This window comes from Moschus berezovskii, chromosome 11 (genome assembly GCF_049115385.1).
Source record: "Moschus berezovskii isolate FMDL1 chromosome 11, NW_MosBer_1.0, whole genome shotgun sequence".
NCBI lineage: Eukaryota > Metazoa > Chordata > Mammalia > Artiodactyla > Moschidae > Moschus > Moschus berezovskii.
The window spans coordinates 67009288-67032915 of NC_142470.1; the positions used below are offsets into that span (position 1 = coordinate 67009288).

Sequence of the window (23628 nt, forward strand, 5' to 3'; positions counted from 1 at the left end):
TCCCTTTATTAAAGATCTTTCTGTTTCAGACTGAAGTAATCAGAAGGTTTTTAATTTGGAGTTTTTCCTTCATCTCCTTTATACACTTTTGTGAAGCCTCATCAGCTCATGGTGAGAGCTGCCACCAAGGAGTTCTTCCAAACTTTACCTGCCCTTTCTAAATTTAGGGTTCTTTACTGCAGCAGGTTGAAGATCTGGCTTTGAATGCACCTGGCTCTGCTGGAGAACAGAAATATTCATCTCCACTGAATGCATGCTGCTTAAGTGCTGGAGGCACTTGCAGGAGAGTAACTCTCATTGGAAACTTCATTACAATACTTTTCTCTCCCTACATGAAGTAGTAATTCTCATTCACCAAAGATAGAATTTTGCTTGACACTGCCACAGGAGCTCCTGTTTGACTTTCAAAATTAATCAACCTCTAAGCTGGAGTAGAAATGGCATGTCCTTTAACCTTAAACACAAAAAGCTCTCAACAGACTGCAGTTTTTATATCCCTGGATGGGAGTTTGGGCCCCTGATACTTAAAACTTGATGCACATACTGGGTTTCTGGCATGCTTTTGCCCATACCCATCTGCTTGGCTGGCACTATGCCCATTCAGAAGGTGTGATGCCAGTTTCAATAGGGCATAGGTGCCAATCAAAGATGGGCTTGGAGGGGCAGCATGCAGAACGCAGCAAAAGTCAGCTCTTCTGCCAGAAGATCCTCCTGTTATCATATAATGCCAATGAAGGGCCACATGCCTCATTGCCTAGGATCACACTGCATCTGTAGATGTTCCTGGCCTTCAATGGATATCTTTCTACGGAATCTTTTCCCTCAAGTATTACTTGATTGGAGATGTTAAAGGAAAGTCTTCCTGACTAAATGAAGTCAGGATGACTTTCTTTTTCCCTTTTAAAAGAAACAATGGAAACCTTCAAAAATTTTCTTGAAATAATTGCTGAGTTTTATGTCCTTCCTCTTAAAATGTCCTTTCATGTAGAAAACTGCATAATGTACTCAGTTCATGTAATGGAGTTATAAGGGACAAACATTCTGAAGATGCACGAATTGCAAAACCAAGTATGTAAGCAGTATAAGATCCATGAACATTTTTGAATCAGTGTTAAGCGAGGAGGGTGAACAAATTTTCACCATCCAAATAGCTAATTTCCAGTGAATACTCCTACTTAGAGCTTTAGAGTTTCTTAATTTTCTTCTCACTTATTTTATAAACATAGATATTCCTGTTTCTTAAAAGAAGACTACTTTCTACTCTTCTTCCATACCTAAAGAAAAAAGCCTAAAACACTTCAGAAGCTAAATTCCATTCATATATCATAAGGAAGCCAGAAGCTCCCGAAAGTTGAGTTTTTTTTTTTTTTAATTGTGTGGCAATAGAATTTCTCCTTCATTTCATGAAGAAGAAACTTCCCTATAGTGATAGGCTTCAAATTTAAAAACCTTGACCACTGAAACCATTGTAAGATAGTAACAGGTGCAGTGGAAGAGACATAATGCATAAATTATTAAAGAACAGAGCAGTTTGTGAATCTTCCCTTAAGGCAAAAGAGTTTGACAGTAGAATGCTGATAATGAAGACCCATAACATAAAATATGTTAAAAAGATCGGACACTTACAAAAATGAAAATGACAAGCAAAGACTAAGTAAACCTTAGGAGAATGCTTCCTTTTTATACAAAGAATCCAAACTTTTGCAGGTATTTAGATTTTTTAGCTGATAAGTAAATGAACACTGTGCTTTTAAAATTCAAAATTAACAGCCAATGATCAGCACATACAAAATTAAAATACAACTTCTAGGAATTTTAAATTCTTATGAAAGGTACAACATGTTTATTAAATTCACAAAATCCAAAGCAATCTCTTCATCTGTTGAGATTATACCAACTGCTGCTGCTGCTGCTAAGTCACTTCAGTCATGTCCGACTCTGTGCAACCCCACAGAAGGGCAGACTACCAGGCTCCTCTGTCCCTGGGAGTCTCCAGGCAAGAACACTGGAGTGGGTTGCCATTTCCTTCTCCAATGCATGAAAGTGAAAAGTGAAAGTGAGGTCGCTCAGTCATGTCCAACTCTTCACGACCCCATGGACTGCAGCCTACCAGGCTACTCTGTCCATGGGATTTTCCAGGCAAGAGTACCGGTGTGGGTCGCCATTGCCATATCCAGATTATACCAACTATTACCTCTTAAACCTTCAGCTGGGAACTAATTTATATACGACAGTTTCTAGTACAAATTATCCTTATTTCATATTTATTTCCTTCTTCTCACCTCCAGGGTATCATCTGCAAAATTTCCTAGTAACTATTGTTGTAGGGGGAGAAAGCAACAGCAACCCACTCCAGTACTCTTTTGCCTGGAAACTCCCATGGATGGAGGAGCCTGGTAGGCTCCAGTCGATGGGGTGATGAAGAGTCAGATATGACTGAGCGACTTCACTTTCACTTTCATGCATTGGAGCAGGAAATGGCAACCCACTCCAGTATTCTTGCCTTGAGAATCCCAAGGACAGGGGAGCCTGGTGGGCTGCCATCTATGGGGTTGCATAGAGTCGGAGCATTGTGGTGGGGCCACAGTGTTGCACTGTGTTAGGTCAGATTAACTGCTTATCTCAAAGTTTTCTCTGTAAAACACTACCAAAATAACATTTAACACAGCAATATATTATGAAGCAATACATGGTTTAGTAACTTTATTTTGTTGCTAGCATTATCATTAGACTCTTCAGAACATCACTCTGCATACCTTAAAAATCAATCCATTCTAGCTGACTAGAAAGTTATCTTTTAGTCACTAAGTCGTGTCTGACTCTTTGTGATCCCATGGACTATAGCCCGCTAGGCTCCTCTGTCCATGGGATTTCCTAGGCAAGAATACTGGAGTAAGCTGCCATTTCCCTGTCCAGGGGATCTTCCCGACCCAGGGATCAAACCAGTATCTCCCACACTGGAAAGCAGATTCTTTACCACTGAGCCACCAAACAAGAAAATACAATAAATAAAAACCACACATAAAAATTTTTTTCTATTTAGATAGAAGTCTATTTCTTCATCGATAAGTGAGTTAAACTTTGACAATATCTACAACTCTCAATTACTCTATTTTCTCTCTGCCCCACCCCACAAAGATTTCTTCTGTTTCTAAAGAACAAAAATGAGCTAATCTGAGAGGATTACCCAAGAATCCTTGGCAGTCACTTGAACTCTAAACATTTATCCATGAATAATAAATGATTGACCTTAATGCTTCAAGAATTAATTTCAGTTATAATAACATTATTTATAAAATATAATGCTCTTGATTTACTGTCAATAAAGCATACACAGATTTTATAGTTAATTTGTCTCAAGTTTTTATGACTAGAGTGTTATGTTTAAGATTACAGGCTGGAGTTAACGGTGACATCTATAATTATGGGAAAAAAAAAAAGCAAACTGGCTTGTGTGGGTTTAGTAGTCCAATTTCAGTCTTCAATCTCTGAGGCAAATAACTGTTAAACATATAGCCTATGCTTAATATTCCAAAGATGCTAAATGGTCATGGCTCTGCTCAAATTCTAAAAAATAAAACTTCTACAGATAAATCATTCTATCACTTGTTACTTCCTCCTCCAGGGGATCTTCCCAACCCAGGGGTCAAACCCACCTCTCCTGCATTGGCAGGCAGATTCTTTACCACTGAGCCACCTGGGAAAGCCGTATAAGAAGACTTTAAAGGAATTTGGCTAAAGTTTATTATCTATAGTTCTGTTTTTCTAGATTTTTGACTAATTCTGAAACATAATACCATTCATATCTGAAACATAAGATACAGCTTATGTGAGGACTTTTCACTACGTCATCATGGCTACTATTGTAAATTGAAATGGGAAAAACATACACTTTGGCAAGTAAATTGTCATAGACTTCCACTGACATTCTCTGTTTCTCAGTTTTACCACATTTAGTAGCTAAGCCCATCACAGTCCTCGGGAGAACAAATGGAAAAACCCTCCCATACATGTCTTAGTCACCGTGCTAATCTGAGCACCAAACACCGAACTAAGAGTTCAGCTATCACGGAGAATGGGATGTTCGAAATAAATAAATCAATCCCAGTGAACTGCTTGTTATGTTCCAAGTTCTTTAAAAATATTACCTTAATCATTGCAAGTATTATTACCTCAAACCTAGAGGACAGAAACAAAGATTCCTGAATAGATGAAAGTCACTCAGTTTGCAAAAGGCTCAGGTCAAAATCTTAAGCTGTGATTTATGAAATTCCCCAGTTTGCTTGGTTCTGTGTTATACCTAACACTAAAGTAAAATTCAAACTCTCAGTTCTGTCTCCTGAAGTTTTAGAATTTTTTTTTCACTTATTTGATCCTGAGGTTACTGTAAGCTTTCCCATTCCCTGAAACAGTTTCCTGTCTTCCTTTTCCCCTCCTCTCTTTTCAAATGCAAAGGAAGAACTTTGTTTTATGTTCAGACTTTCTTTTCCCTCTTATTACTATTTCTGTTACTGCTACAGGAACATTATTTCTCCAAGTTGAGAGTAAATACAAAACACCTCTGCCCCTTCCCCTTTACTTCTTGCTGACTACTGAAAGGCTTTGGCTATTGATCTCAAAACTACAGGACAGCTGCACATGCACATATGAGTCAGTCAGGGCTGTTAGTCTCTTCTCAGCCTTAGGTGACAAATGCTGATGAAGTGTCTGCTGAAAGTGTATCTGGAAAATATAATGCTTAACAATGAGGCTGGACACAAAGGTATTAGGGAAACCTGAACTAGCCGGCTACTTCATCCTTTATACAGGAAATGATGAGAACCATGCTAAAATGCAAGAACATGATATAATTTCATATGGATTTTCTCAGCTTGAAAATAATACGTAAAAACTAATTTTAACAAAGTTATTGCTGACAGCATCTCACTGAAGAGCTGAGATTATAATTTATGAGTGCCACTTTTGATAGAACAGCATTTGCAACACACAACTTTTCCTCAAAATAGCTAAACATTTCTTTAAAGTCTTACCCCAGTCACATGCATTTGCTCATATATCCAGGATCCAGGTTCTAAAATTCAGATAGTAGAGGGTACTTCATAACTATGAAATCTTGAAAATTGTTGCAAACTAAATATTATTGAGAAAAATTAAGTAAAAAATATGTGCAGTACTTAGATTGAAAGAAACAAGGTTTTTTCTATATTTGAATGGGGTAAATAAATCACATGACTAAGCCTAAATTCCTTTTTCACAAGAGGAACCACACAAGTAGCATGTATACACATATATGGTACGCTGCTGCTGCTGCTAAGTCACTTCAGTCGTGTCCGACTCTGTGCGACCCCATAGACGGCAGCCCACCAGGCTCCCCCGTCCCTGGGATTCTCCAGGCAAGAACACTGGAGTGGGTTGCCATTTCCTTCTCCAGTGTGTGAAAGTGAAAAGGGAAAGTAAAGTCGCTCAGTCATGTCTGACTCATAGCGACCCCATGGACTGCAGCCTACCAGGCTCCTCCGTCCATGAGATTTTCTAGGCAAGAGTACTGGAGTGGCTTGCCATTGCCTTCTCCGTATATGGCATGCACACACACATAATTCAACTTTAAACATGCTCTTAAATTTCAATACATATTAACACATATAATATTTACATTTAAAAAGAGAAAAGAAATAAGACTAGCACAATCAATACTTTTCTGTAGTTCTTTGAAATTACTCAAAATAATTCAAACATTAGAATAACTGATAAGCTGTGCAATCCAAGGCTACCTTTCAGCCACATCAGAAATAACTTATTCAACTCCACTTCTCTGACCTTGAGTCAAGACAATATACCAGAGATCTTAACACTCATCTATAGAGAATTCATGAATTCAGAGTTTCAACCAACAATTATTCTTCAAAGAATATACTCTCTGTAGACTCCAAGTCCTCTCAGGGTCTCTATCTGCAACATTCAACATGGTAGCCACTACCTATAGGTAGTTATTGAGCCCCTGAAATGGGACTAGACATATCCTGGTCTAGTCCCATTTAACTAAAGAAGTGAAATATTTCCCTTTTTTAATATTAATAATGTGTTGGAATTATACTTTAGATATATCACATTAAATAATACATATTATTTAAATAAATTTCACCTGCTTTTTTTTTTTTTTAATGTGGCTCCTAGACAATTTTACATTCCATATGTGCTTGCATTACATTTCTGTTAAACAGTGCTGCCTGTGTCACTAAATCTAGTACTTAACATTTTTCAAGCAAGTTCAAACCTTTTAAATAGGGAAGTTGTTCTTTATCTAACCCACACTATACTTTTGTGTTGGTCTTATCTTCCCAACTAGATTAGACACTCAGGCGATTAATAAGATGTTACTTATTCACTGTATTTCACCCATTTATTCGATACTACAAAATCAACTTCATTAGAAGAGGAGCTTAATCCTTCAAGATCCATGAAACACGTTTGCGTGAGAAGAGTGGCAGAATACGCCACCCTAAAATATGCCTGTTTGGCAAAAGGATTATTTTGAACTGAAGGCACTTGAAAAATAGCAAATGCGGGGAATGGCTTTCTCTGAACTCCCTTTATTTGGCTAAAGACAGAACCACCCCCCCAAAAAAAAAAACACAACTCAACTGTTTTAAATTACATCAGAGAGCTTCATTAACCAGGAAAGACTGACTCATTACAGAAGAGATTAGAAATTGACATCACTCCCAAACTTTATTACAGCCTATCACAGCCCCCATCTACTCTTCTCCAGGCCTAGGAATCGCTCTTAAAATTCATGTACTGTCCCTTATTAAGATGGCATGTAAGCTCTCTAATCTTACCATGCTTTAGGATATTTATTCAACTATTTTTCCACCTGTAATATTACTGTGCACATAACATCAAAAAATTAATATATTTGTATACCTTTTCTCCTGTTAATCTTCCTTCTATCAGTTTATTTCATAAATCCAGCTATTAAACTTAGGAGAGCAGAGGGAATGTCTTTCCTCCCCTGTACTCTAAAATGTTTAATAAGGAACCCAAGATTCTTCCAATGAAAGCTTTTTTACCAACTTCTTAAACGCCTCCAGACACAGATATATTCAGAATTTCTCCTTGAGAGGATTTTTTTTAATCACTAATATTTATCTTATTCATTAAATCTCATCTTGTAATGGATATCCCTTGATCCTTAAAACTATAGATAAAAGGAAGCCCTGAACAATCCTTTTAAAGTCAACTGATTTAAAAAATTTTTAATGTAGTATAAAAACACACTCAACTTAGGTTCCTTACTTGTACCAAAAAACACAGAAACTATATGTCAGTTCAGTTCAGCTCAGTTGCTCAGTCGTGTCCAACTCTTTGCGACCCCATGAATCACAGCATGCCAGGCCTCCCTGTCCATCACCAACTCCCGGAGTTCACTCAGACTCATGTCCATCGAGTCGGTGATGCCATCCAGCCATCTCATCCTCTGTCGTCCCCTTCTCCTCCTGCCCACAATCCCTCACAGCATCAGAATCTTTTCCAATGAGTCAACACTTCGCATCAGGTGGCCAAAGTATTGGAGTTTCAGCTTTAGCATCAGTCCTTCCAATGAACACCCAGGACTGATCTCCTTTAGAATGGACTGGTTGGATCTCCATCCTAAAGATAGCACATAACTAGTACCAATCTAGGTGTACAAGAGAGAAGTTAATTCATTCCACACAATAGATGGCCTTGGAGTATTAAGGCCCAGTTCTCTAGTTAGACCTAGTGAAGAAATGACCAAAACCTTACACTACTTCAACATTAATGATTAAGATTCACAAATGGGAAATGTTCATAATCACAGAGTTGTGTTCTCTTGAGTCATGAAAACCGATGTTTCCAAGAAAACACACTCTCAAAACAGAACATTAACCATTTGTCTGGCAGACTGTGTAACTGTGCTCTGAAAAAGACTTTCTCAGAGTCATTTAGAAAGACATAGACAAGAAGGGGCTAGGGTCAGTCATATCTTGAACCTAGCACAGACATTCTACTAAACACTATCTTCATATAACTTACATTTATGAATTCTATTTTATCTCAATTTTCAAAATATTAAGAAGTCACAGTCACATACATAAGAGTATCTGGTGATTTATACTTTACCTAAATATATCAAACCAAATCCTCCAGAGCCAATCAGTTTGCCCAGCACCCATTGTTTTCCTTCCATGTCCTTCAGGACTGTGCCTTCCGGAAGTGGAACAGGAAGCTTGTATTTCTCTTTTCTTCTTGGTGGCATCACTTCTGTTGACAGAAGGGGTGAGGCTGTGATTAAAAATGAAAAAAACAACAAAGAAAACTCCACTTAAATACGTTTTTCAAAATGTCTTCTATGGGGCACCTTCCCAGAAATTAGGATTCTGAAGTCAACTGGGATTGGGAAAGCCCACATATTATATTCAAACTGGAGATTCACCAACATTACAATTCTGAAATCGAAGTGAACCTCACTTAACATTTCCAAAACTCAGTTAGGGGGTCAAAATACCTATTTATGGTTCAGAATACACCTTAAATGAGTTAATTTCCAACTACAAAGAGAAAATAAATTTCATATATATGAAACTACTCCTTTCATTGAGAATGCTAAATGTCAAAGATGAAAAGCTCTTCAGTCACTAGAAAAAAAAAATACAGCTCTTGGCTGAGATAACAAGGGACAATGGCAATGTACGTCATTACCAAACCCAGCAACTGACACAACTCAAATAAATATTGGTTAAATAACCCCAGGATTTTCATGGATGTGTAACTAAGCAGAGCACCAGGCCACTGCGCAGTTAGTTGTAAGGCTACCACACTACTGTTTCAACCTCTTTCTGCTTCTCTCTACCCTGTCCCTTCCCCATTATCACCAAAGTGAAAACTGCCCTGCCTTAGAAATTTATGCAGCATTACCAAAAACAGTGTACAGACGCCATAGGATAGCCACACAACTTTAACCAATTAACTATAATTGTACATAGGTTAGTGAATCTTACTAGAGATATTTGAGTAGGACTAGAAAATTTCTTAGGGAAAAACAAAACACACACACAGCATGTAAGCTTGAAACCAAGTGTGAAGGTAACCGCAGTCCTCTAAGTAGTTTCAAAGAAGTTTTTTTTAAACCTGGTGAGTGCCTTCGAAATGAAAGTAGTCTTCATTGTATAATCTATCCATCTTCTGAAGGAGGTTTCTGTTCCTTCCAGTAGGCTTTCCCTGCTTCACTTATACTAACCCAATGCCCTATCTTACTCAGCAGCAACACCCGGATAAAGCAATATTCACTTGTCCTCCTAACTCGAACACAAAGGAAGCTGGGAATTCATATAAACAGTGCCCAAAAGAAGGAAAAGTTCTGACCAGTACTTTATACTGGAGGCTTCTCTGGGAGCTCAGACAATAAAGAATCTGCCTCCAATGCAGAAACCTGGGTCGGATCCCAGGGTCAGGCAGATCCCCTGGAGAAGGAAATGGAAACCCACTCCAATATTCTTGCCCCATGGACATGGTAGCCTGGTAGGCAACAGACCATGGGGTTGCAGAGAGTCACACTATGACTGACACTCATATATACTGACCAGTATCTTGACTTTAAATACTAGTACCCAACACTTATTTACTGATTTAAAACCTTAAGTCTTCAGATAACAACTTTTCAGCAGGGCATACATTCTCCATCAGTATGAAGAAGATAAAAACCGTTTGGGGCAAGTCCGTGGCACCAGAATGTGAGGCCGGAAAGGTGACTGCCTATACAATGAACACCCGCAGCATGGATCCAGAGTTCAAGGCACAGGAGGAAGCGCCAACCTCCTCTCAAGGCAAGTCCCAGACAAGCTTGTCCCTGCTGTTTCAGGGCCCTTCCCGCTAGGATGAAAAGTGCTTAACCCGAGTTTCTGGAGACAAACCGGTACCCAGAGGCCTGAACCCGAGCCGGCACTGGGCTTGGGGCGGCCTCGGAGACGGACTGTGACGGCGGGGCCGGGGCGGGGCGGCGCGGCCCACCGCCCGCCTGACCCCTCGGCCGGCCAGGACACCCCCTTTACCTTCCCACCCACCCAACGCCCCACTTCTTGCCACGCCCCGCGCCGGCCGGAACCACCGGAAACCCGCCGGCGTCCGGACTCGCACGTCCTACCTCTAGCCCCTCTAGGCGGGTGGAGAAAGAAACCCAATCCCCTTTCCCGCCTAACTCCCCCGCCCCGCGTTTTGGGCAAACGCGTGGGGAAGGGGCGCCAGGATTTCGCGCAAAGTTTTAAAAAGTCAGAACCCACCGCGGAAGCAGGGAACCCGCCCGGGCCCGGCGTCTCACTCCGACGGCAGCTCCTTCCCGGCCTGGGGCGCCGCGCGGCGGGGCAGGCGGGACGCGGAAGTGCGGGGTCTCGCAGGACCCGGGGACGAGGGAAGGCCTGCCCGGCGCCCGGCGTGCCCGGCGCCTCCCTTGGGCCTCGCGAGGCCGGGCGGGGCGGCGGGCCTCCAATCCCGCGGGGAGGCGGGCCCGGAGCCGGCGCGGCCCTCGGTAGAGGCAGAGCTAACTTTCTGCCTCTGGGCCCGCATCGCTCGCCCAGGGCGGAGACGCCGGCCCGGGTTCCGCGGAGCCTAGCTCGGGCCCAGGCCCGGGGGCGACCGTAATTACTTTAAAACTTCAAAAACATTTTCTAATCTTTTTTTGTCTGTGAAGTGGAAATAACCCTATTTAGGTTAATAAAATTTGTTAAATTAAAAAAATTATTCTGGCATTTCTTAAAACGATAAGGAAAACTCTTGCAATAGAATGTAACCATTCTACCTCCCCACCGCCCCCGGCTGGCAGAGAGCGTTGTAACATTGAGAATGGATACATGTGTATATATCGCTGGGTCCTTTCGTTGTTCTCCTGAAACTACCACAACTTTGTTAATTGCCTATGCTGCTGCTAAGTCGCTTCAGTCGTGTCCGACTCTGTGCAACCCCATAGATGGCAGCCCACCAGGCTCCCCTGTCCCTGGGATTCTCCAGGCAAGAACACTGGAGTGGGTTGCCATTTTCTTCTCCAATGCATGAAGGTGAAAAGTGAAAGTGAAGTCCCTCAGTCGTGTCCGACTCTTTGTGACCCCATGGTCTGCAGCCTACTAGGCTCCTCCGCCCATGGGATTTTCCAGGCAAGAGTACTGGAGTGGGGTGCCATCGCCTTCTCTGTTAATTGGCTATACCCCCATACAAAATAAAAAGTTTAAAAGTTTGAAGAAAGAACTCTTGAAATAGGAGAAAGAGCTATACTCAGTTCCAATTATGGATAAAACAAAAGTGGGAATTTATGGCCAAGGAACAGGTTGGGGTTAGTGAATAGAAAATTACTAACAGGAAATATAGGGGCAAAGAGTTGTTCAGTCGCCCAGTTCAGTCCCACTCTTTGCGACCCCATGGACTGCAGCATGCCAGGCCTCACTGTCCCTCACCATCTCCTGGCGTTTGCCCAAGTTCATGTTCATTGCATTGGTGATACCCTCTAGCCATCTCCTCTGTCACCCTCTTCGCCTTCTGCCCTCAATCTTTCTTAGCATCAGGGACTTTTCCAATAAGTCTGTTCACATCAGATGACCAAAATACTGGAGCTTCAGCTTCGGTGTCAGTCCTTCCAATGAATATTCAGGGTTAATCTCCCTTAAGACTGACTAGTTTGATCTCCTTGCTGTCCAAGGGATTTTCAGGAGTCTTCTCCAGCACCACAGTTGGAAGGCATCAGTTCTTTGGAATTTTGTCCTTTTTATGCTGTCCAGCTCTCACAACTATACGTGACCACTGGGAGGACCACAGTCTTGACTGTATGGACCTCTGTCTGCAGACTAATGTCTCTGCTTTACAACACACTGTGTTTGTCATCGCTTTCCTGCCAAGAAGCAATCTTATTTCATGGCTGCAGCCACTGTCCACAGTAAGTTTGGAACCCAAGAAGAGGGACTCTGTCACTACTTCCACCTTTTCCCCTTCTATTTGCCATGTAGTAATGGGGCTGGACATGAGTTTGAGTGAACTCCGGGAGTTGGTGATGGACAGGGAGGCCTGGCGTGCTGTGATTCATGGGGTCGCAAAGAGTTGAACACGACTGAGCGACTGAACTGAACTGAACTGAATGGGGCTGGATGCCTTGATATTTACTAAGAGGAAATATCAGGGGGTAAAGAGAGTACTTGCTAAATAGTGCTAACAGAATTCTTGCAGAAGGCAGGTCAGGGTAATCAGACATCACCTGTGGGATGTTAGAAGCTGAGGAACTAAATCCTCCAACGGAGGATTGGGAGATGCCAGCTAAACTTAGCATTGGGAGATGCTTACTGATATTGGACAATATGGAGAAATATAAGTCCAAAAGTGAATGCCTATTTGGGAAAGAGTTCAGGTGAAACTAAGTAGAGTTTGGTCAAGGAAAGGATCTTTGTCAGGTTATTGGTTATAAGATTATGGTGATAATTAAGTTAGAAGGAAAAATAAGCTGTTTTCTAATATATAATAAGGACTCATAGCTTTGGGCTTCCTTGGTGGCTCAGAGGTTAAAGCATCTGCCTGGAATGCGGGAAACCTGGGTTCGATCCCTGGGTCGGGAAGATCCCCTGGAGAAGGAAATGGCAACCCACTCCAGTACTCTTGCCTGGAGAATCCCATGGAGGGAGGAGCCTTGTAGGCTGCAGTTCATGGACTCGCAAAGAGTCAGACACGACTAAGCGACTTCACTTTTATTTTCAGCTTATAACATTTTCAGTTGGTTCAGTTCAGTCTCTCAGTCACATGACTCTGCGACCCCATGGACTGCAGCAGGCCAGGCTTCCCTGTCCATCACCAACACCTGGAGCTTGCTCAAACTCATGTTCATCAAGTCGGTGATGCCATCCAAACATCTCATCCTCTGTCATCCTCTTCTCCTCCTAAAATATAATATTTTAGGGTAGGCAAAACAAATGCTCAGAAAGCAATTATTAAACAATACATCAGCATCTTCTGTAGGAAGTCAGTAATTGCTTGGGATGCAAATACTGAAAGGAAAGTCAAGATCCTTTAATAACTTTGATGGAATAGAGTTTTAGGACCCCCTACACCTGTCAAAATGTCACCAAATTAAAAATGGCATGAGAAGACACTTCTTAAAAAAAAAACTTCATGTTGTGGATATAAAAGCATTTTTAAAGAAACTCAATAGTCTGTATGCAGAATAATTGTACCCTTTAAGATACTCATTCATTAATGTAATATCCATTCTTATTTCCATAAGATACATTGTAATATGCTATTTGTTTCCTGTCCAAACATTTATTTGGGCATTAAATCTCCCATTCTAAATTTGTTCAGCTTTCTATCCACTCCCCAGGCTCCAGCACCAGGCACAACAGATTATTCTTAAGGGGTCATACATGGCTCCTCTCTTCCATACCTATATATGCCTGCTTGTGTTGGTGTCATAGCCCTTTCCTGCTGCTGTAATAGAATACCATAGACTAAGTGGTTTTAAACAACAAAATGCATTTCCCACAGTTCTGAGACTGAGAAGCTCATGACTCAGTCACCTCCTAAAAGCCTCCACCTCCAAATACCATCACGTTGGGAATTACATTTCAATATGCAGATTTTAGGAGGGCACAAACATTTAGCCATGACAGTTAGTAAATCCTGGTAGCTCAACCTTCAAAATATACCCACAATCCATCACTTACTACTGCCCCTACTTCTGGTCTAAACCACATGTCTTTGCTGGAGACTGATAGTACCATCCTACAAGCAATCCTATTTCTCATCCTTCCACCCCTTTAGTCTCTTCACAACAAACAGCCACATGGTCTTTTTTAAAAAGCTTAGATCACTCCTCTGCTCAAAACACTTCAGTTCAGTCGCTCAGTCGTGTCCTACTCTTTTCGACCCCATGAATCACAGCACGCCAGGCCTCCCTGTCCATCACCAACTCCTGGAGTTCACTCAAACTCATGTCCATCGAGTCGGTCATCAGTCCTTCCAACGAGTCATAACTTTCCTTCCAAGGAGTAAGCATCTTTTAATTTCATGGCTGCAATCACCATCTGCAGTGATTTTGGAGCCCAAAAAAATAAGGCCTGAAACTGTTTCCACTGTTTCCCTTTCCATTTCCCATGAAGTGATGGGACCAGATGCCATGATCTTAGTTTCTGAATGTCGAGTTTCAAGCCAACTTTTTCACTCTATTCTTTCACTTTCCTCAAGAGGCTTTTTAGTTCCTCTTCACTTTCTGCCATAAGGGTGGTGTCATCTGCATATCTGTTATTGATATTTCTCCTGGCAGTCTTGATTCCAGCATGTGCTTTTTCTAGTCCAGCGTTTCTCATGATGTACTCTGCATATAAGTTAAATAAACAGGTGCCATTCTAATTCAGTCATTGTTAGCCAGTCCTCACTATGACCTAAAACAGTGTTTTTCAACCTTGGTGCTATTGACACTTGGGCCAGACAACTCCTTATTAACAAAAAAAAGAACCTCAACACTTAACTTACATGCCACAGAAAAATTTACTTGAAATTGATCATAAACCTAAATCGAAACACAAGAATTAAAGCTATAAAACTTTTGGAAGAAAACCTGGGAGAAAGATTTTATCTTGGAACAGGTAAATCTTTGTAATCTTTGAATTTGTGTAACGAGAATATACGTGGGGGTAGGGGGAAAGCTGAAAACCTAAATAAAGATACTTATAAATTAACTTCATAATTATTAAAAACTTTTGCTCTTCAGAAAGCACTAAGACACCAAGTTTTAGTGTGCACGTGGAGTAACTGGAACTCTCTTATACTCCTGGTAGGGATCGAAAATAGCACAGCTACTTTGGAAAACAGTTTGTCAGTTTTTTATAATGTTAAACATATAATTAGCATATGACCCAGTATTCATGTTCCTAAATATTTACCCAAGAGAAATGTGAACCTATATCTACACAGTGACTTGTATGTGAATGTTTATAACAACTTTCTAGCCAACAACTGGAAACGATTCAAATTCCCATCATCTAGTGAATGGGTATACAAATTATGGTATGCAATACATCTACACAATGGACCATCACTCAGCATAAAAAGGAACAAATTATTGATCTAAGCAACAACCTGGATGGATCTCAAAAGCATGATGCTTTGTTAAGGTAAGAAGACACACAAAGACTACAATACTGTATAATTCCATTGAAATTGCCAGGGGTTAGGTTGGGGGGATGGGATTGATTACAAAGGGGCTAGTGGAACTTTTTGGAATTCTGGATTGTGGCAGTGATTACATGATAATACGTTTGTCAAAATTCGTTTAATTGTACACTTAAAATTCATGAATTGTATTGTTTGTAAATTATGCTTCAACAAAGCTGTTAAAAAGGAAAGAAGGACTGAAGAGAAAAAAGGGAGGAACCTGAGTCCTTGAGACCATTATTCCTCACTTACCTAACCTTGAGGCCACCATACTTTTCATATTCAGGCATGAAGTATCAACAGAAGTATCCTTACTGTTAAAGCCACTTAGCACTGGTTCTATGTTTCTCGCAGTCAAAATCTTCTTAACAGATAAAGTTTCAAGTGCTAACAAAATTAAAGTGCTAATAAATTTGTATTAACTAAAAATGAGAACAGAAGTGCAGGTAAACCTGTGTTGAGAATACGTGGGATGTTTGTGTCAGTATTTACTGCAGAATTTTATAATTCAGAGCATATTGCTGTGTGTAAGTTTCAAGATGAAAACTGACAGAATATAGAAATACAAATTTTGAAACTAGTGAAAGAACATCTTCTGAATGAACATGATGAGAAATAAGAAAGAAAAGAGAATCTAGACATGAAAGCAATGAAGTATGAATCATCAGAAGAAAAAAAGTAGGGAAAGCAAGGTTTTCAAACAACACTATTTTGATAGATCTCATAGACTATGAATGATTTACCACAAACACACACAAACAAAAGGACTTTCTTGGCGGTGTGCCAGCCTGTAGGTATGGCATGGGTTCTGCTTTTCAAAGAACCAGGTGCTATAGAAATACTTGCATTGGTTCAAAGAAAAAAATGAAAAACCCTCAGCATTTAGCTAGCATACTTTACAAGGCCAAGATCATTTCAAATCAATTAAAGTGTTAAAGATGTTGCATAGACAAGACATTTACAAAAGTCCAATCTTTGTTATTTAATGTGAGAAAAGGAGATCACTTCACTGGAAACATTTTGCCTGCCAGACAAGCTAGTTCTGTTTTATAAAAATCAGGAGGCCATTTGCACTCATAAATGCACAATCCCTGGAGCACTAAGCAGTTACTGACATAGAAATTTTGAAAATAATAGTATTCAGATAAATGGAATCTCAAAGCTATCAGATAAACAGTTGGACCAAATGCTATGCTGTTAGCATTCTTCACATACAAGACCATTACAAAATACAAACTTGTTTGTCCAAATAATTCTTGATTGTCCGTATAAATGAAAGACAAGGACACAATAAAATGTCTTTATGTCATTTGTCAGTGTGTCAGTTCAGTTCAGTTCAGTCACTCAGTCGTGTCCAACTCTTTGTGACTCTATGGACTGCAGCATGCCAGGCCTCCCTGTCCACCACCAACTCCTGGAGCTTGCTCAAACTCATGTCCATTGTGTCAGTGATGCCATAGAACCATCTCATCCTCTGTCGTCCCCTTCTCCTCCTGCCTTTAATCTTTCCCAGCATCAGGGTCTTTTCTAATGAGTCAGTTCTTCACATCAGGTGGCCAAAGTATTTAAGTTTCAGCTTCAGCATCAGTCCTTCCAATCAACATTTAGGACTGATTTTCTTTAGGATGGACTGGTTTGATCTCCTTGTAGTCCAAGGGACTCTCAAGAGTCTTCTCCAACACCACAGTTCAAAAGCATCAATTCTTCACCATTCAGCTTTCTTTATAGTCCAACTCTTACATCCATACATGACTACTGAAAAAGCCATAGCTTTGACTAGATGGGTCTTTGTCGGCAAAGTAATGTCTCTGCTTTTTAATATGCTGTCTAGGTTGGTCATAGCTTTTCTTCCAAGGAGAAAGTGTCTTTTAGTTTCATGGCTGCAGTCACCATCTGCAGTGATTTTGGAACCCAAGAAAATAAAGTCAGCCACTGTTTCCATTGTTTCCCCATCTATTTGCCATGAAGTGATGGGACCGGATGCCATGATCTTAATTTTCTCAATGTTGAGCTTAAGCCAACTTTTTCACTCTCCTCTTACACTTGCATCAAGAGGCTCTTTAGTTCTTCTTCGCTTTCTGCCATAAGGGTGGTGTCATCTACATATCTGAGGTTACTGATATTTCTCCGGGCAATCTTGATTCCAGCCTGCGCTTCACCCAGCCCAGCATTTTGCATATACTCTGTATATAAGTTAAATAAGCAGGGTGACAATATACAACCTTGAAGTACTCCTTTCCCTATTTGGAACCAGTTTGTTGTTCCATGTCTAGTTCTAACTGTTGCTTCTTGAACTGCATACAGATTTCTCAGGAGGCAGGTCAGGTGGTCTGGTATTCCCATCTATTTCAGAATTTTCCAGTTTATTGTGATCCACACAGTCAAAGGCTTTGGGGTAGTCAATTAAACAGAAATAGATGTTTTTCTTGAACTTTCTTGCTTTTTCTATGATTCAGTGGATGTTGGCAATTTGATCTCTGGTTTCTCTGCCTTTTCTAAATCGCGCCTGAACATCTGGAAGTTCACGGTTCATGTACTGGTGAAGCCTGGCTTGGAGAATTTTGAGCATTACTTTGCTAGTATGTCAATGACTCCGTAAAATATTTTCCAGAGATATTAATCAGTAGAGCCCTGGTGCTAAACAACTGGAAGGAAGTACGTTTTGAATTATCTCTCAAATAACTGAATGTAATAACACCTAATATTGACTAGTCAAAAGTGTGCTTCTTAGTTCTACTGTATCCATTCCCCAATACAAGCATCATAAAAGGTTAAGTAAGTGTTAATCGCCCAGTCATGCCTGACTCTTTGCGACCCCATAGACTGTAGCCCACCAGGCTCTTCTGTCCACGAGATTTTCCAGGCAAGGATACTGGAGTGGGTTGCCATTTCCTTCTCCAAGGGATCTTTCTGACCCAGGGATCGAACCCAGGTCTCCTGCACTGCAGGCAGATTCTTTACCGACTGAGCTACAAGGGAAGAACCATAAAAGGCTAATTAATCATAAAACTGCATTCACTCTTTACATCCTGTTTCTCTCCACTAATATGCCTGCAATAATAAAAAACATAAACTGGAAAAGGAGGAAGGGGAACTTGCTGAATGATTTTTAAGTGGAAGCTGTGCTTTCAGTAAGAATTAAGCTGATGATATATTCAAAGCAGAGGGAAGAGCAGTTTTCCCATGTGTCCTGCAGTCCACACTTTTAGACTTTCTTTTCCCGTATTTGCAGCACCGCTGTCTTTCTGTTTTTAATTCTAAGGTCCCATAGGTCTTGATCTAAGGTTGTCTGAGATAAAATGATGGAGGATCTTAAATGCTTGATAAGAAATCTGGGTTTGACATTACAGATCTGTGCTGTCCAGTACACTAGTTATAAAACACTTGTGACCATTTACATTTCAATTAATTGAAACTCAGCACAATTTAAAATTCAATACCTTAGTTTCACAAGCCATGTCTCAAATGCCCAATAGCCACATGTAGCTTGTAGCTACCTCATTGGATAGAACAGGTTATGGAATATTTCTGTGATCTAGAAAGTTTTGTTGGACAGAACTACTACAGACAATGGAGAATCAATGGAAACTTGAGCAGGAGGCTGACACTAACTGCTCATGTGTGATAGCCCCACAGAATATAGAGTGGTGTGTATGTATGTGACAGGTCTGTTTCTCAGCCAATATCATATTCTTTTGATTATAGTAATTTAATAATAGATTTAATTTCTTTTTATATTGTCTTGGATATTTTCATATTATGTGTACATATTTTATTTGTATAAACACAGAAAATAATTTGGAAGACAGACATTATCCTGATACTGATTACATTGGGTTCTGTCAGCATGTGGAACAGGAAAGCTGGGATTGGATTAATATTTTATTTTAGATCTCTGAAATGTTTTACTTACTATGACAAAGGAAAACACATGAGTGTTATTTCTATAAAATGAAATAAATGATATACTCATTGCCTCACCACATTTGTTCTTTTAAAAAAGTTCTCAAGGAAGATAATTAGGTACCCAGTTGAATGTAGATACTTTATAGTTTAAAGGGATATATATTATTTTTTTCACTGTAAAGGATCCAAAATAATATTATTATATCAAATAAACTCCCTTTCTTAGTGGACAATGAAATACAATGTTGCTTATATTCCACTTTCTGTGAATGAACTATATTAGATGAAAAAAATCAGGTAATTGGGGCCACTTCAGGAAACAATTGGATAAAATTAATGATCTATTGTGTTGGTCTCAGTTCTGGAAGGACCATGCTTTATTTAGCCACCTCAAGCACACAAGAGAAAAATTCTTCTTATTAAAGTATATTTAAGAGGATATTTATAAGCCATTCTTAGGAAATCATTCTAATGGATTACAGCCATAACTAGTGTTAGAAGTTCTTCTTTCCAAGATTCTTTTCCAATAATGCAGTTCAAAAGAACAACTTTATTTGCGGATAGTGGTCTCATTTTCTGTCTGAATGTTATCCACACCTTAGTGTTTCATATCTTCACACATATGTGACTGAGTTTCATCTGATGCCACTTGAATTCACTTCTAAACGAGAGGAATTCTAGCACTCTTTCATACCTCATGGAGCTTTCTCTTTTCTCTTCTACCAGGTTATGGAGAAGAAGGCTACAAAAATCCATTCCCTAGAAGTGAAGTTAGTAATGCTGAATTGATTTGATAGGGGTGATGAACATTCAAATGCCAGTATATTGGAGTGAATCAACAGAGTGAAGTATTCTTGACAGTGCTCATTCATTTCACAAGGTACTCAATCAACTATGAAATGCAAATGTTACTAGAGTCATGAATTTTTCCTCTGAAGCAATCGGAACAATCTATTACAGGATATTTCACGCTATATGGATACTCCTGAGTTTTTAATATACATAGTAATTTCCTAGAGTGCAGTACCTACCCATAACAAAAATAAACTGATAAATAGACAACCGAAAGATAGAGGGTAAGGAAACCAGAGTTTGGTAAAGAAATCATTGCCAGCTTCTGGGCAAGAAAATGACAAGGACAGACTTCTATCTTCCAGCTTTCAAATTCTGATTGTGATGCCCAATACCATATTTGTTTTAAATGGGAAAGAAGAAAAAATTCCACATTAGCAATAAAAAGTAAAGATGCATACTGGCCATATGTGAGATACTTTTTGATGCATTTCTGTTAAAAGTAATACAGATAGAATGGCAGTCATGGAGTGCCAATGTCAAATATCCTCTTTTAAAAGAGCAATGTATTCACAATGCAGTAAAGAAAACAGTGATCAATTAGTAATAGCATCCTGGTAAAATTCAGAAATATTAGAGTTAAACTTGAAGTCCAGGCATTGTATCATTAGGAGCATAACCTCATGTATATGGACCAAAACATTCGGACCATATCAAGGGCGCAACATATTATAGAACTATGAGTAGCCAACACTGCATCTTGCTCCCTACACCAAGAAAGAAAAACATTTAGAATAGTGCCCAGTGCAAATAGTTTGAATGAACCCATGAAATTTAAAAACAGAAACAAACCTGCAACCTGGCATCAGCCTTCCTTTAGCACTGACTTGGTAACTGAAAAACAAAGATGAGAGGTGATGTTCACGCTCTGTGGCTAAGAAAGATTAACAAAATAGAGCAGAGGGTGAAATGCAATGGCCAGAAATCATCATGGAGAGGCCAGAAACAGCAATTCAGATTCAGTCACTTACTCAAATATTACTTATACTTGGCTCTGGAGGTAGACTGTAACAAAAGACACAGTCTTTGCCTTCTTAAAACTTATAGCCTTTTAGAGGGGACAGGCATTAAATAATCACTGAGAGAATTTATAGGATTCTATTAGCAGTTGTAACAGGAGGAGCTAATTTTAACTGGCAGGCAAGGTCATGGGAAACCTTTGAGAGACTGACACTTAAAATGAGACCTGAAGGATGAAGAGTTGTAGGAGGCAGACCAAGTGGGGAGAAAACATTTCATGGAGGAAAGGATTTATGCAAATTCCTGAGGTAGGAAGAAACTTGATGTATTTAAGACCCCAAAAGGATGACAGTGAGAGATGACAGAGGCAGCTGATCCTGGAGAGGTGGGCGCAGGACAGTGAATGTTGAGGTCTGTGAGTTTAAAGATTTTTTTTTTTTTCTTTTTCCAAAGTGAAATGAGGAGCCACTGAAGAATTTAAACAAGGGAGTGACATGATACTATCTACATTTTAGGATTACTCTGAGTAATCATTGTCTCAATAATTCATAGTGGGAAATGGCAAATGGTTATCAAAATTTGTAAGCGCTTACTGAGACCTCAGAAATTATTTGGGACACAACTACACCATCTTCACTCACATTGAATGGGAGCCTGAATTACTTCATTTCTATGACAGAGGAGTTATTTCAAAAACCTTGAGATTTGGGAAGACATCAGAGTTACACTATTATATTTTAACTTTTTCCATTTATTACTTGATCTATATAGGAGATAGTAGTGAGAAAATCATATCTATTTTGATTTAGCCATGACACCACCCTTATGGCAGAAAGTGAAGAGGAACTCAAAGGCCTCTTGATGAAAGTGAAAGAGGAGAGTGAAAAGGCTGGCTCGAAGCTCAACATTCAGAAAACAAAGATCATGGCATCTGGTCCCATCACTTCATGGGAAATAGATGGGGAAACAGTGGAAACAGTGTCAGACTTTATTTTTTTGGGCTCCAAAATCACTGCAGATGCTGATTGCAGCCAGGAAATTAAAAGACGTTTACTCCTTGGAAGGAAAGTTATGACCAGCCTAGATAGCATATTAAAAAGCAGAGACACTACTTTGCCAACCAAGGTCCGTCTAGTCAAGGCTATGGTTTTTCCCATGGTCACGTATGGATGTGAGAGTTGGACTGTGAAGAAAGCTGATCCCCGAAGAATTGATGCTTTTGAACTGTGGTGTCGGAGAAGACTCTTGAGAGTCCCTTGGACTGCAAGGAAATCCAACCAGTCCATTCTAAAGGAGATCAATCCTGGGTGTTCATTGGAAGGACTGATGCTAAAGCCAAAACTGCAATACTTTGGCCACTTCATGCGACAAGTTGACTCACTAGTAAAGAGTCTGATGCTGGGAGGGAATGGGGGTGGGAGGAGACAGGGACGACAGAGAATGAGATGGCTGGATGGCCTCACCGACTCGATGGACAAGAGTTTGAGTGTACTCCGGGAGTTGGTGATGGACAGGGAGGCCTGGCGTGCTGTGGTTCATGGGGTCGCAAAGAGTCAGACACGACTGAGCGACTGAACCGAACTGAACTGAAGACTAAGAAAGTACAGACAGTCCTCTGTGGATGACCAAACAGAAAAATTACCACACTCAAGGAAAGAAGCTCTAATTTACACTATATTCCTTTTTTGAAAAATCAAAGCTGCCTATTTCAAATAATAAATTTCCTACAATAAACAGAAAACCATTCTAAAATTTTCTTGAGTCATGTGCAAAATAAAAGAAGCCATTTTTACTATGAAACTAACAGCAGTATGTATTAAAATCTTATTACTGTTTAATAAATTAGCACAAAATTATGACTTAAGCAATACAAATTTATCCTCTTATAGAGCTGGAGGTTAGAAATCCTACAATCAAGATGAGAGTAGGTTGTGTTCCTCTGGACACTGTAGGGGAGGGTCAATTTCCTTGAATTTTCTAGCTTCTACAGGCTGCCTGCACTCTTTGGCCTGTGGTTCCATGTTCTGCTTTTAGAGCCCAACAGTGTAGCATCTTCCAGTATTCCTCTCTAGTTCTGAATTTCCTAATCTCTCTTATTCGGACCTTTGATAATACATTGTGCTGACCCAGATAATCCAGAATGATGTTTTCTTCCTAAGATCCTTAACATAATCACATCTACAAGGTCTTTTGCCATGTAAAGTAACATTTACAGTTTCCAGGAATCAGAATATGGACATCTTTAGTGGGTGTGTAGCAGTGGTGTGGTGGTTATTCTAACTACCACAAAGCATTCTAGAAAAAAATTCTCATGGATCAAAGATAAAACAACAACAACACATAACATAATTCTAAATTACAAAGCAAAGTTGAAAGTAACCCAACTTGTTACATCTGAAAAGGCAACATTAGTAATGTAGAAGATAAACTTACAAAAATATTTTAGAATTCAAAAGAAAGGATAACAAGCTTCAGAGATAACGGAAAATATCCATAATATAGCAGGACAAAAATCTATTTACCAGCAATTAAATGGGCCTCAAAAATTACTCTCTAAGGCTCTAAATAAAAGAAGAAAAAGAATTGACCACAAAACTATAAATAAAATGATTGTGACTTAAGAATGCTAAACACAGTCAAGTTATTCTTATGCATGATGACGCAATGGAAATATCATCAAATAAGTAAAAGTCAGAATATACACTAGCAAAT

The 23628-nt window shown here is 39.7% G+C and overlaps 1 protein-coding gene across 6 annotated transcripts in view; it reads right to left on the reverse strand.

The window, feature by feature from the left end:
• The window catches only part of VRK2 (VRK serine/threonine kinase 2), a 172412-nt gene extending 149113 nt beyond the window's left edge, over positions 1–23299 (reverse strand). Inside the window, exons 1-3 of one of the 6 annotated variants that reach the window (XM_055400029.2) lie at positions 22380–23299; positions 20749–20790; positions 8143–8283 (exon numbers count right to left, since the gene is read on the reverse strand). In XM_055400029.2, the coding sequence (XP_055256004.2) occupies positions 8143–8278 (136 nt within the window). In that variant the 5' untranslated portion in view covers positions 8279–8283; positions 20749–20790; positions 22380–23299. Of the gene's footprint in view, positions 1–8142; positions 8305–10298; positions 10514–20748; positions 20791–22379 lie in introns of those variants that run through there. The other 5 variants (XM_088841427.1, XM_055400028.2, XM_055400027.2 and 2 more) reach the window with 5 other exon arrangements.
• Between the last annotated feature and the right edge of the window lie 329 nt (positions 23300–23628).